This window comes from Penicillium malachiteum (assembly GCF_028827825.1).
Source record: "Penicillium malachiteum strain IBT 17515 chromosome Unknown utg000001l:1.0-8184562.0:1.0-8186909.0, whole genome shotgun sequence".
Lineage (NCBI taxonomy): Eukaryota > Fungi > Ascomycota > Eurotiomycetes > Eurotiales > Aspergillaceae > Penicillium > Penicillium malachiteum.
This window is the reverse complement of record NW_026643094.1, coordinates 1-14,402: the sequence shown is the minus strand read 5'-3', so window position 1 is coordinate 14,402 and position 14,402 is coordinate 1. Positions and strand designations below refer to the sequence as shown.

The 14,402-nt window shown below is 46.0% G+C and overlaps 5 protein-coding genes and 1 pseudogene across 6 annotated transcripts; 3 read left to right on the top strand and 3 right to left on the bottom strand.

Annotated features, from left to right (window-relative positions):
* Nucleotides 1-1,102: 1,102 nt before the first annotated feature.
* Nucleotides 1,103-2,344, top strand: N7483_000006 (C6 zinc finger domain-containing protein; the record flags this gene model as incomplete). The annotated part of the gene is made up of 1 exon (XM_057083444.1): nucleotides 1,103-2,344. One exon carries the CDS (start codon nucleotides 1,103-1,105, stop codon nucleotides 2,342-2,344), a length of 1,242 nt encoding a protein of 413 aa, XP_056949593.1.
* Nucleotides 2,345-3,782: 1,438 nt separating this feature from the next.
* N7483_000005 (uncharacterized protein) lies at nucleotides 3,783-5,177 on the top strand (the record flags this gene model as incomplete). Its single annotated transcript, XM_057083443.1, has 3 exons — nucleotides 3,783-3,856; nucleotides 4,025-4,199; nucleotides 4,239-5,177. The coding sequence occupies 3 exons, from the start codon at nucleotides 3,783-3,785 to the stop codon at nucleotides 5,175-5,177; spliced, it is 1,188 nt and encodes a 395-aa protein (XP_056949592.1).
* Nucleotides 5,178-5,486: 309 nt separating this feature from the next.
* Nucleotides 5,487-6,377, bottom strand: N7483_000004 (uncharacterized protein; the record flags this gene model as incomplete). Its single annotated transcript, XM_057083442.1, has 3 exons — nucleotides 5,487-5,775; nucleotides 5,832-6,220; nucleotides 6,297-6,377. 3 exons carry the CDS (start codon nucleotides 6,375-6,377, stop codon nucleotides 5,487-5,489), a joined length of 759 nt encoding a protein of 252 aa, XP_056949591.1.
* Nucleotides 6,378-7,216: 839 nt separating this feature from the next.
* On the top strand, nucleotides 7,217-8,059 carry N7483_000003 (uncharacterized protein; the record flags this gene model as incomplete). Its single annotated transcript, XM_057083441.1, has 2 exons — nucleotides 7,217-7,427; nucleotides 7,479-8,059. 2 exons carry the CDS (start codon nucleotides 7,217-7,219, stop codon nucleotides 8,057-8,059), a joined length of 792 nt encoding a protein of 263 aa, XP_056949590.1.
* A 1,512-nt stretch (nucleotides 8,060-9,571) lies between these two features.
* N7483_000002 (uncharacterized protein) lies at nucleotides 9,572-12,269 on the bottom strand (the record flags this gene model as incomplete). The annotated part of the gene is made up of 2 exons (XM_057083440.1): nucleotides 9,572-11,541; nucleotides 11,612-12,269. 2 exons carry the CDS (start codon nucleotides 12,267-12,269, stop codon nucleotides 9,572-9,574), a joined length of 2,628 nt encoding a protein of 875 aa, XP_056949589.1.
* A 569-nt stretch (nucleotides 12,270-12,838) lies between these two features.
* On the bottom strand, nucleotides 12,839-14,400 carry N7483_000001 (annotated as a pseudogene). Its single transcript has 2 exons — nucleotides 13,386-14,400; nucleotides 12,839-13,314 (listed from the first exon to the last, which is right to left on the bottom strand). Coding segments are annotated over exons 1-2 (1,491 nt in total).
* Nucleotides 14,401-14,402: the final 2 nt, after the last annotated feature.

Here is a 14,402-nt window from a genome sequence, read left to right as displayed (position 1 = left end):
AAATCACATGACATCATCACCATTTCGGACTTGAGTTGCAAACACTGCAAACATTGCAAACATCTCTACGTGATTCTACGTGATCTTACCCCTTTTGTCTTTTCTTCTGCTAGAGGAAGAGAAGAATTCAAATAGTGGCGTTGTGGTTGAACGTTGACCCCTTGAACACTCAGAATTTTCCGTAGTACTATAAACATCAAACTGCCGGTGATCAGCACGAGGGGTTTGCGAGCGGCCGCGTTCCATGCACTATCTTGCGAGCTGAACGCGGGGTTACGCGGCAAACCTCACCTCGTTGGCCGACCGCGAATATCCCGAGGTCTATGTTTTACAAACCCTCTACGCTCTCATGGTCCTGGCTCAGAGAATCACTATGGTTTTCGAAACAGATCGACTATATATGCCGACTTTCTGACGTATGGTCGGGTATCCCCACAAAAGACAAACAGATTCCATGTATTCGAACTTCGAAGTAGGTCTAGAAGGAGACATCTCACAATTTTTTTGATATTTTATTCTATGCTGATCCTACACAGGTCACGTGGTCCTAGTTTAATTTGACTCATTGTACTTTCACACCTCCAGGGCTCCAGAGTTGGGTTTCACTTGCTCATGTTTTGGCTGCTCGGTAGAACTTCCCTCCAGGCTCCTCACGCTTCCCCACTCAGTTTTCGCCCTAGTTTCCGTTCCCAACACAAATCAAGCAATCGAGATTGATTGGTCGAGAGTGGTTAGATTGAGCATTTCAAGCTGACAAAGACGCCACTTGGCAGCTGGAGCTCTGACCGTCTGACCCAGTTGAATCTCAATCCTTCAAGGGGTCCAACACCTATAGGGTCTTCAAAGGTTTCTTATACAATGCCACGCAAAGGGCTTCATCGATCACATACAGGCTGTTTGACATGCAAGTACGTTTCCCTAAATCTTGATTATTTCATCTTCCAACTAAACAGGCGTCAGAATAAGGAGGGTGAAATGCGATGAGGCCTATCCACACTGCCTTAGATGTACGTCAACTGGAAGGAAGTGTGAAGGTTACAAAAAATGGACTCCGGTATCATTGCGCCGTGTAAAACCATCCATCATTCCGGGTGCCGACCCAATGGTTTTGCGAAGCTTGGAGTATTACAGGCTACAGGTAGCGCCTGTGCTATCAGGGACTTTACCTCCTTCATTTTGGACCCGTCTTATTCCACAAATGATCTACCATGAGCCAGTAATCCGCAATGCAGCTACTGCAGTGGGATCCCTTTACGAGGATTACCAGAATGGCCTCACAAGAAACTTGAAGTCCTCAAATAGAGACTTCGCCTTGACTCAGTATAACAAAGCTATCCACCACGTTGCTCATTCCCAAACTGGGAACCTTGACATCATGATTACACTCTGTATCCTCTTCATGAGCATTGAATTCCTAAGGGGAAACTCCAATGCTGCACTGTTTCATTATCGACACGGGAGGAAAATCTTGAACTCGTACAATGCTCCTCCCCACCTTTTGGGGGTTTTTCGTCAGCTGAATGTGTTCACTCTATTCTACTCAGACTTTCTGGATTCGCCTTTGAGCAATGGGACAATAAATCCCTCTCCCAATGGACCCTTCGATGATCTTACACAGGCACAAGAGAGCCTTGACTGGCTTACATATAGATCCATGAATGTTTCTTTCGCACTCAATCAGTGCATTATGATGACGGAAGATAATGAGACCATAAATCTTCTTCTATCGCAGGTGCGACAATTGGACAGAGATTTGGATGTCTGGTCACAGGCCTTTACTCTAGTCAAAGGCGACCACGACCCTAGACCAATACATGGACCTATATGCCAGGTCCTTGAAGCCAGGTGGCTCATTTGTAAGATGTGGATCAGTCAAAGTCCCGGAGACAGGTCTGTTCCAAGTCCGAGTCACGATTATCAAGGTCTGGAGTTTCAACGAATCACCGATCTCGCATTCGGAGTTGCCCGGTTCGAGGCAAAAGATTCGGTTGGAGTGATCATTGGCGCAGGGTTCCCTGCCGTGTTACATTTCCTTATCATAAGAAGTCGAAGCTTAGAGCTCCGACTGGCTGCATTATCTTTGTTCAAAGAAAAGTGCTGCTTAGAGATCTATGCAACGTGGGATTCCAAATTACTGTACACGGCAGCGAAGACAGCCCTGGAGGAAGAGCATGGAATTTTACTGGGCTCAGAGTGGGTTGTGGGCGATGAGTGGGACTTTGAAAGGCTACTCCGTGCTAAGACCCTCCGGCGGCAGGCGATGTTCAAGCGTGCTCACTTTCTGTGCCCTTGGGCTGTTGTAATGATAGATGCGTGCGAAAAGACTGAGCAACTCAAGCTTTGATTCATAACTCTGGAACTTGCATGGATATCTCTGACTTTCAAGTTCCAAGGTTGGCACATAAATGTGCATTCAAGACATTCCCCATGGGCTCGTCAGCTACTATGTATACGTAGTGTCAGCAGCTCAATCCTTCCCGAGATCCATCCATCCAGATGTCTGGATCACTACACCTAGAAAAGTCGAAAAAACCACTGCAACCCGAGTACTAAAAGAGGACTACTACTATATAGTACTACACAGGTGCATTGGCGTGATTCCCCTTGTGTCGCCTCAGTCAAGTTTAAAGATTCCAAGCAATGTTGAATGGGTCCCCACCGAGATCAAATGGTTGGCCTGATCAGGTTCTGCTTCTTATTTTATTAGGTACTAGTACATGTACGTCTTCAAACATTTGAATGTTTGAATGTTACTATTTATAGCTAACTGGTGGATATTCATTCTGCCAAGCGGTGATGAAACTTGAAAAACCATTGGCTGCAACCCGCGAGTAGTACAAGGGGCCTACTATTCTTTCTCTCACCTACCTCTCTTTCCCTTCTTTCCCTTCTTTTTCCCATACTCCCTCATTCTCGCTCTCTCGTCCTCTAATATTTATTTCCAGTGATTGAATAACATGAAAGTGGTTTGATCACTCGAACGTAACATTGACTCTTATTCACTCTTGAAGATGTGCATGGAAACTTGGAAGTGGAGACAATGCTGTTAAAGTGGGGGCTAAAAGTGCCCCAGCCCCTCTTGCTCCTGAAGAACAGCGCTCGTGAGGGGACATTTGGGACTAATTAATTTTCGCATGCGGCAATCAGATCTTGCGAGAATTGAAACATCCGACGCCACATAATATCGATCGGTTCCTTTCAAGTTCTATCCAACGGAGTAAACTCGCACTGAGAGATCGGGTCATTGGCAGGCCATTTCACGCTGCTTCACGTTCCCGCCAGTTCCCGCCTCCCGGAGCCCCTCATCGGCCCTCTGTGCGGAATAAACCTCTGTTAAAAAAATGGGCGGGGCGCCATATAGCTCATTGGCTTGTCCAAATTGCAGAAAAAGCAAAGTTAGAGTAAGTGAAGATTCTGGGCTTGTCACGCGATTCCTCTCTGACATGTTGCTCTAGTGTGATCTGGAAAAACCAGAATGCCGGCGATGCACAAAACGAGGTCTTCCATGTCCAGGGTATCCCGAAAGGCGTTGGATTCGTTCACGCGTTTGGGAATCAGCTTATGAGAAACATGAATGGCATTCTCATGCTCTCGAGGGGCCTACCACATCCCAACCAAAAACTTCTTTAACCAGAGCTGTATCATCTGGCCCCGAACTACGAATCCAAATATCCTCTTCATTTATTATGGATTATTTCCCGACAAACGTGGATGGAGCAGCAGGGGTAGGCTCACTATACCGTATATTATCTCATGCCTTGGAGCTTCCTAGCATATCCCCAATGCTTGAAAAGGCTCTTTCGGCACTCTCTTGTATCCATTTCGGCAAGACCAAGTACGATGAGCCCATGCTCCGGTATGGTATTGAGCTATACAACGAGGCGATTGGGCATTTGGTAAAGAATCTAAGTCGGAATCGATTAGATGTGGACGCTTTATACACATCAATAGTCTTTCAACTTTTAGAGGTAAGGCTTTACTTATTTCATTGTATCAATGGCGACTAATCGTGTGTTTTGATCAGTGTGTTCATTGCTCACGCGGCCTTAAGGCTTGGCTTTCACACGTGGAAGGGACCAGTAAAATGGTTCGATCGTGTTATCAACGTCTCTCCGGAAGTCCAATTGAACAGGCCATATATAATCATCAAAAACTTGCTCTTGTACGTCACCAATGGATTTGATTATTCTCACCAACGTGTAGGTATCCCACCACATATACTAATACGGTATTTCCAGATGTACAGCGCTGCCACGGTATCAGAAGAATTCACATCTCACTACTCCCGACTATTGAGTACCCCAGTCGTTGGGCCAGTTGACGAGCTTTTTGAACTTTACGCTGGGATTTCATCACTGTTCAATAAAGTCGAGCGCACACCAATTTTGAATAATGAAACTGCCGAAGAAATGATGTCTGCTTGTCTTGTACAAAGAGATAAAGTAGTCAAATGGTATCTCGACCGAGGAGAAATACTTGGAGAATTCCCACATTGCTGCTCTCCTGAGAGCTTACCATGCGACGGGTTACCAAAGTCGGATAAAATCTTTGGTCTCCCGTACATGTTCTCAGATCTCGACACTATGTGTAATTATGTTCTCTACTGGACTGCATGTCTGCTAATTGAACTCTTGATCTACGGAGTATCAACCTCTATTATGGCTCTTGGTCGTGGTCGACGGCAAAGTAATTTTGCAATGCGACACATCGAATACTGTCTGATCGCCGAGCAGTATGCTGATAATTTTGTGCGGTCATTACCGTTCTGTCTACAAACTGGAATGAACGCCTGGGGTGCAAATGTCATAATCGCTTCTATGAAACATGTTTATAAGCCGTACGTGGCTCTACGACGAGAGGAAAAATTCCAATGGTGTCAGAAGGCTTTGCAGGTTATGTCTGATCGCGGGATGAGTCTCGCAGAAGTTGTCAGTAACGCAGGACAGGACGTATGGGATCACTATGAACCTCCAAGCCTCATTAGGAAGACCAATGTGCACCCACAAGATATTGCGGCTCTGCCTATTGCGCCCAATGAACTGTCACCTGATAGTCGATCATCCAACGACTCAGCACAGGGTAGTCCACCTCGGCCACCTATCTCTGTCCTTGGGAACAAGAGGAAAAGTGGTATAATAACGTGCCATGAAACCTCCACGGATTCCCCCTTTGAATAGACTCGCAGAAAGGTTTCAAGAATTGGTCATATGTAATTGATAGTCCAAATGTACAGCTCTGAAGGCAGCTTTTATCTTAATGAGGATCATCCGAGTCTCACCATTCAAGTTACTAGCCCATGATGATAAACCCCAGTTATACAATCACACATGTGCATTAATTTAACGTTAGATAGATCTTCCAAGGTTGCAGGCTCAAGTCTTTCCAGTCTTTCCAGTCTTCGATTGTCAAGAAATTCTTTCCCATCTGTGCAATACATAGGCTTCCAAGATTGAAGGTAATCTATTTCAAGAACTTGAAGTGTTCTATTAAAAGGCCGACTCCCATATACTGTTATCTTGAGGCCAAAGCTCCAGTGGTGTCATTGCTGTGAGCATAGGATATAGTTCCGTGATTACCGAGTCAACGGCAACTCGGAAGTAGCCTGGATATTCTCCATCTTCGGGTGGACTCTCATGATCGAATGACAAGTCCAGTGCGTATACCCACGGCTTGTCTGTTGTTATAGATGCCATGGCAGTTGAATCGACAATTAGGCACATATCAGTGTCTAATCTCGCGGGGACACCTTCAGTCTCTTTGAACCCATAGTATGCCCTGAGGTGATCATCAATAAAAAGTCAGGATCGTGAAGAATAGAGTTAAACTTTTACTGCTGAATCTGTTCATGAGTAGCATCAGCCATGTCCTCATCATTGTAGATTAAAGTGAGGCATTTGTATTCAATTTTCTTTCCCCCGTTAGCGTCCTCTATTGAGGCGTCAATAATGCGCTGGAATTCTGTATCCCATTGCTGCCAGCGTTCATCGTCTAAGTAATTAGTCCGAAAGACGATGAATCCAAAATCGTGGAGTCCTCCCCTTTCTACTACTTCCACTACTGGATCGTCGTTCTTTTCAAGAAGCGACACGCCGGGAGCAGGTGGCAGGCCGCGCTCCTCGCGAACTTTTCGTCGGTGTTCGTTATGAGTTGCACGGCCAATGACCAATCGCACTGGAACATTCTCGACGGGAATTAAATTATGGTCAATCTCATGGAGTCTCTATGTGAGGAAATTAGAGATCTAGATCCATTGCCCTGGACAGAAAACTACCAAATATGAAGTTTGCACCACTTACTTCCTCTGGTATTTGCCGCAGATCATCGACTGTTGCTGTTTGAAGTCGCTCAAGGGTCCATCCTGGCGGTAAATAAGACATTTGAAGTATTTGTGTGCTGGGAACTGGAGACCTTTGAATCAAAAAGGAGATACTCTGAAAGTAGAAACGTGATATTAAGGAGAATTAAGGAGAGATGTGAGAAACTTGAAGGGATGTCAAGAAGTGAAAAAAAAATAAAAGATAAGAAAGATAAAAAAAATAACAGTGCAGAAGCGGACACCCGGGTACAGGGTAGGAACATACAGAGAAACAGATTAAGAAGTATGGGTATAAACTTGAACATATGTAGCCCTGGAGCACTTGAGGTAAGAGGAGAACCTAAGAAGGCATATCCACCTGGATCTCGGGATCAGTGAGAGAGTGCGGAGCTGTAATCTGGAGTAATGCTAGTTCTATCCTACCTAGGTAAGCGGTGTGCAAGGCGGTCTATGGGACTTTACCTTGCCCCATTTTTATTATTCCATAGCCAATGAACATCTTTTACTCTATCATACGGTTCATACCCCATTTTCTCCAACTTCGCATATCATTCCAATATTGTTTTTGTCGCGTCGTTTATGATTTATTGAGTGTATTGTTTTATCGGTTGGAATTGTCACTCAAGTTATGTCCATTCCTGCATTCCTGTACCTCTCACTTTTATCACGAATGGCCACAATGCGTTGGGCCCAAATAGAAATCTACATTTTAAGGCGAGGGGGAGCTCCCCATATCACGACCGTGATTCGTCCGGTTGGTCTCCTCAAGCTTCCCGATTTGTCCAAATCCCCGATTCGAAGTCTGAAAATGGCTCCACTGCTTTATTATAAGGAAGTCAATTCACCCCGCATGGACGAAGGTGAACTATTTCAAACATTCTCTCGGACAACCCCTTCACAATGGCTACTGATGCTGCGCTGGGCTCGTCATGCGGCTTCTCAACCCGTCTATCGCTCCGATGGGTTCCTGAACCACCAGAGGAGACGACAGACACGATTGTCCTTTCCGTGGGGAATTATTTCCTAGACCTGCGGATGGATAAGGCATCTGGACAAATTGACTGGGCAATGGCAGGTACAAGGATTGAAGAGAACCCACATGAGTCACCAGGTACGTGAAATTGTCTAGCCCAGGATGAATCTATGCTAATTATATGACCAGTCAAGACCCTCTTCACGCGTGAGCTGGACTCCCTGAATGAGATCGGTATTGTTGATGTTGGAAACTTCAGCCGTCTCCCCAATGGCGATGATCTTGAAACTGGCGAGATGCCCCGTGCCGATCTTCCCGGTGCACCCATGACGACCTTTGAGGAGGTTTGGCGGGAGCTGCCGTTCAGAGAGGGCCCCGAAGGCGCTAAGAAGGGTATTTCTTGGATTCTTGAATCTGATGATAGTGATCTGGACTTTGGCGAAGGAGAAGGAGAGGCAACTGTGACTAAGATATTCTTCGGTCGTATTTGGGGAACGTTTCTAGCGTTCAAGCAGGTTCAAACTCATACTTGGCAAAAGGGATCTGATGGAACCTTTTCTATCAACAGGACTGGAGCAGAGGTTAGCACCAGGAGAGAGGAGTGGAACTCTGGGTGGGAGGATAAGTACGTCGTTGGCCCTGATGGAAGTGATGTACCATCGATGAAGACCGGGTTCGAGGGCGAGGGTAAGGGATCTTGGAGGGTTCCCGGCGAGAAAGTGACTATTGACGGCAAGTCATTTATGGTTCGCGCGTTCGAGGAGATCTGATGTACATGTGACTAGTATGTGAAGGGAAATTCAGCTCCATGCTGGTTTCAAATGTTCTGACTGTGATGTGTATACATACCTGAGAAAAGAAATAACCTCCAGGACTTCAAGTTAGAGTAGAACGTGGAATACGCCGCAAATGAGCTACTAGTATCTACCAGCGCCGTTTCCAACGTTGAATCCATCTTTTGATCAGCATACTATGTCCTTGAAAGATGGAGCAGATCACACTACTTCCAAGGTTTTGATCGTTGTAACTTGAACATTTGAATCATCAACTATCAAATACATGGATACATATATAAAAGACATCTGGCTAGTCAACCTTGGAAGAGCCCTGGAGGAGGTAGCACATACATACTCAAGTGCTAGAAGTCTACAATATTGAAGAGATTGAAAAACCTCCAGGGATCGGCTATCTAGGCGTTCCATCGATGGATATTTCTCATTGGCCAAAGTAAGTGAATACATGTATGGGCTTGGATTGAACAATTGAACCACCCAATATCCATGGAAATTGGTTCAAGTGCTCTTTCCCACGCTATGAGTGAGCGCTGAAAGCGATTCTCGGGTCGTATTTTGTTCGCTGATAGAAGAGCCGGGATGGTGTTTTGCATGGGCAGTGACCGCGGCACGCGGGGTCCCCTATTGCTTACGCAAAGTTGATTACGCAACGATTTGTATCTTCTGAAATATGAGGATATCACGCACTTCTGTGCTGCGCCAACTGTGATGCATTTTTATGCAACCATGAGAGTTCCGTTGCCCTTCCACGGCCAGTCACCGTCATTCTTGCGGCGATCCCTCCCTCGCCTCACCTCTTCAATTAGATGACAAGACTGAATATTCATCCCGTTCTTGTGCATGAAATGACGGAAACATATACATACATACATACGAACCCTAGACCCGCTTGTATGCAGTCAGCTCGTGGGCCAAGTTCGACAACACTGGGCTTTTCAGCGCAATAGCCAGTAGACTTCTCCAAAACCCAATGGACCCAAGACCCAACCCAACCCAACCCAACATTGGGTTGGGTTTGGCTCCAAAACTTAGACCCAAGCCTGGGTTTTGGGTTTTTTCCTTGGACCCAACCCAACCCATAGGTACCCAATTGGGTCCCAAACATAGCAAACATGCCAAGATTTTGCTGTAGCATAAATTATGCATCTTGGCGTTGTATTTTTGGGTATTCCCCTTACAGACCTTTGGGTACTGCGGCTACAGCTTTTTAGAAACTAGCAAAGAAAAGCGTTTTTTAACTAGCTCAATCAATTCTTAACTCAATCTCCTTAATCTACCATTCTATCCATTTTCTCGTCCTGCCTGGTCTGTCCTTTCTCTTCTACCTCCTACAAAGTAAGGTAGGATTCGTCTGAAGCATAGGGTTTTGTGCACAAAAAATAGTTTGTGGGCTGCCAATACTAGCTGTCTCCTAGGCTCCTATTAAAAACTAACAGGCTTTTGTGCACAAAATTTACCTCTGTAGCATCTGACCCTCATCCTCATTCCTCATTCTTCATGCTCATGCTCGTGCTCGTGCTCGTGCTCATCCTGAAACCTAGACCAGTAAAAACCACCCTTAATAAACACAGGGGTAACATCAAGGCCAAGCTGGGTACGCTCGAAGAAGGAGTTAGCCCCAAACGCAGCACGTTCTGTTAGAACTAGCTTCTCAAAGGCAGCAATGTATAGCTGCTGAGCGTGTTTCCGCCACCTCTGTATAAAACCCCAAGCAGCCACATCGTCATCTCCAAATAAAATGTCAAGCTCTTCTCGTACATCCACCTCGTCCCAGCGCACCTGCCCAACTAGTGCATCTGAAATTGCACCCAGCCGCCCAAGGCGTACAGTTGCTGGGAAAATCTGGTCCATACGCCCTCCAAAAGTGCTATTGGGCAAGCCTGAAGGGGTCTTAGTGCCAGAGTAAAAACTGCGGTGGCAGTGAGACAGGTCACCCCAAGTTCCTGACTCAGCCACATCTAATGTCTGGTGGTCTTCTCCAATACCCACAAACCAAGGTAGGATATTGAGGCGACGTGAAGTAGCAGGGCCAGTAGAGCCGTGTGGCAGGCCAGGTAGGCTAAGGCGCACATCTCCAATAGTACACTTCTGTTTAGACCACGTGTAGCCAAAGTGGTCCTCATCATCTTTAGTCCACATTGTAGGCTGAATCTGTTGTACATAGCCATCTTTTGTATAGCCTCGGAGACGAAGGCGGTCATTCCATTCTCTGATATCCCGATGCATACCAAGGAGCATCTCTGTACAGTTGTTGTCATCCTCCACAGATAGTGCAAGACTACCTTGTAAAGCATTCTGACCACGTCCAGTACGTACGAAATCAGCGATATTCACATCAATATGACGAAAAAACGTAGATTCCCCAGGATAGGTGCTCTTGGTGTAATAAGGAAAGGAGATTAGTCGCCAAGCATGGTCTGGCCGAAAGAACACATAGAATGCATAATAAGCAGGGTCTTGCCGGACAAGCTGCTGGACCAAGCTAAACCACATGTTCCGGGCCCAGCCAATTCGAGGTTTTCCAGGACGGGCACGGTAATGCCAGTCATACATATCAAACTCCTGTAAGATCATAGGCAGGATACCACCAGGATGCTGGCCGTCAAGGTCTTCTGTTAGCCAACTAAAGAGCCCAGTGACTACCACACTACCATCCTTCTTCATTTGCTGGTCCATATGCATAGCTTCAGGGGGCGGGGCCTTGCCAAAGCATCGTTTATATAGCTTCATAAAGGTAAAGGATGACATCTGGGTTGGTTTGGAAACCTTTGGCCTTAGTGGTAGGGCAGTGGCCTCAAAGCGCCAGCCAGACTGAAGATTTCCAATGCTGCCTTTGAACCAAGAAGGGTGCTGCTGCCTCACGGAGTCCCATGAATCTAGCTTCTTGTAAAGGTAGAGAAGCCGTCTATGAGCCTGAGTAATAGCAAAACGATGGTAGATACCTAGCTGCCTGCAGAGAGCATGTGTGTGTTCGGGGCATAAGCGTAAGGTGTGGGATTCGTTAGGGCTGCTAGTTTCTCGGCCAATTTTTCTGAGAGCCTGTTTCTTCAATGTATCTGTGGGAAGTACAACATTTTTCTTAGCTGGTATTAAACGCTGGAGAGCAGCCTTTGTGAGAGGACAGCCACATGTAGACATAGGTGGTGTTGTGTGCTTAGCTCGTTTCCGTGGGTGAGGTTGAAAATCATCATCGGCATCACCACTACCTTCACTATCACCATCGCTGTTGCTATCACTATTGCTATTGCTATCACTATTGCTATTGCTGTCGCTGTCGCCATTTTCATCATTGCTGTTGCCACTGCTGCTGTTGTTGTGATCTTCCTTATCCTTAGCCTGGCTGCTAGAATGGCCTTCTTCTTCTTCATCATCATCATCATCATCTTCTTCTTGGCAGCTATTCTTTTGTTGTTTCTTAGGAGTAGGTGGCTGGGTAGTAGGCGCCTCAGAGACCAAGCCTAGTAAAGATTAAAGGTTAAAGGTTAAAACCACATCTTTTAGACTAGGCTCATAGGTAAGAATACATACCTATACTTGGACACACAAACCCATCTATGTCAATTCCTAGCTCCAAGCCTTGTAAGACACTATGGTCTAAGGGCGTAGTGTCTTGGCTTAAGAAGGCATTGGTTAGATCAGCCTGCATGATTCGGCTTTCTTGCCGAATTCCACGTTTGCGAGTAGACCTCTGTGCCACATATGCATTGTTGATGGATGCTCGTGTATGCTCATAGGATATGCCGCTTGTGAGGAATTTGCTGATTTTTCGCTTCATTGTGTCACCTTTGATGCGGAGAAAAAGAGCATTCGCCTGGCCCTCACCCCACTGTGTCTTCGCACGTAGCAGGAGGTTGTCGTTGAATCGGGCCACACCCTGCTGGCTTCTAACCGCGTCACGCGTGATTTTCCATGAGTCGTGGAATGCCTCCACATTCTCTTCATGCTCTCTCCAAAACTCGCCTTGTTCGATGAAATCGTGCAGCTTCTCTAGAGACTTAACTGCTTCGCTAAGGAATGAGTGGGCGTGGTCCTGGATTCTAAGCGCAGCTGGATAGACCTCTTCTGGGGCAAGCGTCTTCATTACCTCAAGAGCTTCTTCCATAGACCTTACTGGCTGTCCACAAAGATCAAGTGTGCTCTTGAATGAGACTTGGAGGGTCCCAGTTCCCTCAGCTAGGGTGTCCATTATGATAGACACAGCAGACACGATTAATATGATAAATGTTGAATGATAAGTGATGGAAACTGAGTAGTTAAGGAGGATGAAAAGAAAAAGAAGGGATGAGGGGTGAGGGGGAGAAGAGACTAGGAAATAACAAAGAAAGTAGACAAAGAAAGTAGTCTTTGTAAAAAGGCTAGCTAGTAGAGTAGTTAGCAAGCGGATTAAATAGATGGAATAGATGAAATAGATGAAACATTAATTAAAAAAGATCAAATGAAAGATGATTGAATGTACTTCTAAGTTAGCTTTGTGCACAAAAACATATCTCTACCATATCGTAGGTAGCTGCTTTTAGGCATAGGGGGGGGGGAGCTGAGGCTCAGATGGAGAGGTGAGGTTTTGTGCACAAAGATAGCTCTACCATATCGTAGGTAGCTGCTTTTAGGCATAGGGGGGGGGGAGGTGAGGCTCAGATGGAGAGGTGAGGTTTTGTGCACAAAGATAGCTTGTAGGTGGCTTGTAGATGTAAACTTACATGTTGGTTTCATCCTCATGATGATATATATCCTCATCCTCATGGTTGTTTTTTAAACTTAGTAATGCTCATATCCATCATCCTCCCTGTTCTTTCGCTTCCTTCCCGATGTTCGTAGCTGAGTACTCATCTCTGGTAGCTGTAGTACCTCCTCCTCCTCAGCCTCCTCCTCAGCCTCCTCCTCAGCCTCCTCACGATCACTTATACCACCTCCATCAAGCTCATCTAGCCTCTCGTCACATTGCTCCCTTTCTGCTTCAATCTCATCTAAGGAAAAGAATAGCTGAAGTTCTTTCCTCTGCTGCCCTTCAAGGTCAAACCTTGAAGCACAGAGAAACAGCATCAGCTCCCCAATTGTTTCAGACTTCATACGACCACGGCGATAATGGCAGATATCCCGGGCAGTGTTGAATAGCCGCTCTACACCAGCACCTGTTGCTGGGATTGAGAGAACATCCCGTGCAAGTGCAGAGATTATAGGGAAACGTCCTTGGTGCTCTCTCCAGAATTGAAGAGGCTCAGTCTCAACAGTGTCTAAGGTAGGGGTAGTTAGTATGTATAGATATAGGTAGTATGATATTAGAATACTGATAATTCAAACATACCACCATCAAGATATTGTGTCATTTCATCTTTAGCTAGCCTTGTCTTCGGTTTGCTTTTGTTTAATATCTTATTAAGCTTTAAGCTTAGCTTTGGTGTAGGTAGGGAGCTTCCTGTGTCTGACGTATGAGAAAGATGCTCTTGGTGCTCTTGGTAGGGAGTAAGAGCTGTCTGGAATGCACTCCGGTACTTAAGTCGCCAGGACCCATCCCAGTCATCTGATTGGAAAAACTGGAACCGGCTGTCAGGAGCTAGCATTGTACCAACTGCATATATGTGCCCTGGAATACTATCTGTCTGTGTGTAGTACTCATCAAGCTTTAATCGGCTAGCTTCAAGGCACTGAAGTATGTGCCTTTTCCATGGAACCCGCTTCTGCCTAAGCTGCGCCATGGACTTTTCAAGATGCAAAAATAATGCATTATAAAGCTTGAATATAAGATGTATGGTTACATCTCGTGTCTTCGATAGCTCAGTCGTATATTCAAAGAAGGGCTCAGTGAGATAGAGCAGGTAATCGATTTGGCGCCACTCCTCTGGAGTTAAAAGCATTTCTTTACAGTCATATTCCAGGCAAAATGGGAGGAAAAAATCACGAAGCCTCTTAGCTCGGCGAAGCATTAGGAAGGTTGAATTCCACCGAGTCCGTACATCTTGTATTGGAATAACCTTTGGTTCCTCTGTTTGAAGATTGATGAATGTTTCACGGCGTTGGGGGCTTGCATGAATGTAGATTGCAAGGTAGCGTACCTTATTTAAGGTAACAGAGATCTCACACTTCTGGCGCTTTAAATTATCCTTAGCAAGGGTTGATTGTTTCTCAGTCCATTTAGTTTGGGTAGTCTCATTTAAAGGTTGGGGTTGGGGTGGTGTTGGGGTGGTTGGGGTGGTGGTTGGGGTGGTTGGGGTGTTGGGGTGGTGGTGGTGGTTGGGGTGGTTGGGGTGGTTGGGGTGGTTGGGGTGGGGTGGTGGTGGTGGTGGGGTGGTTGGGGTGTTGGGGTGGTTGGGGTGGTTGGGTG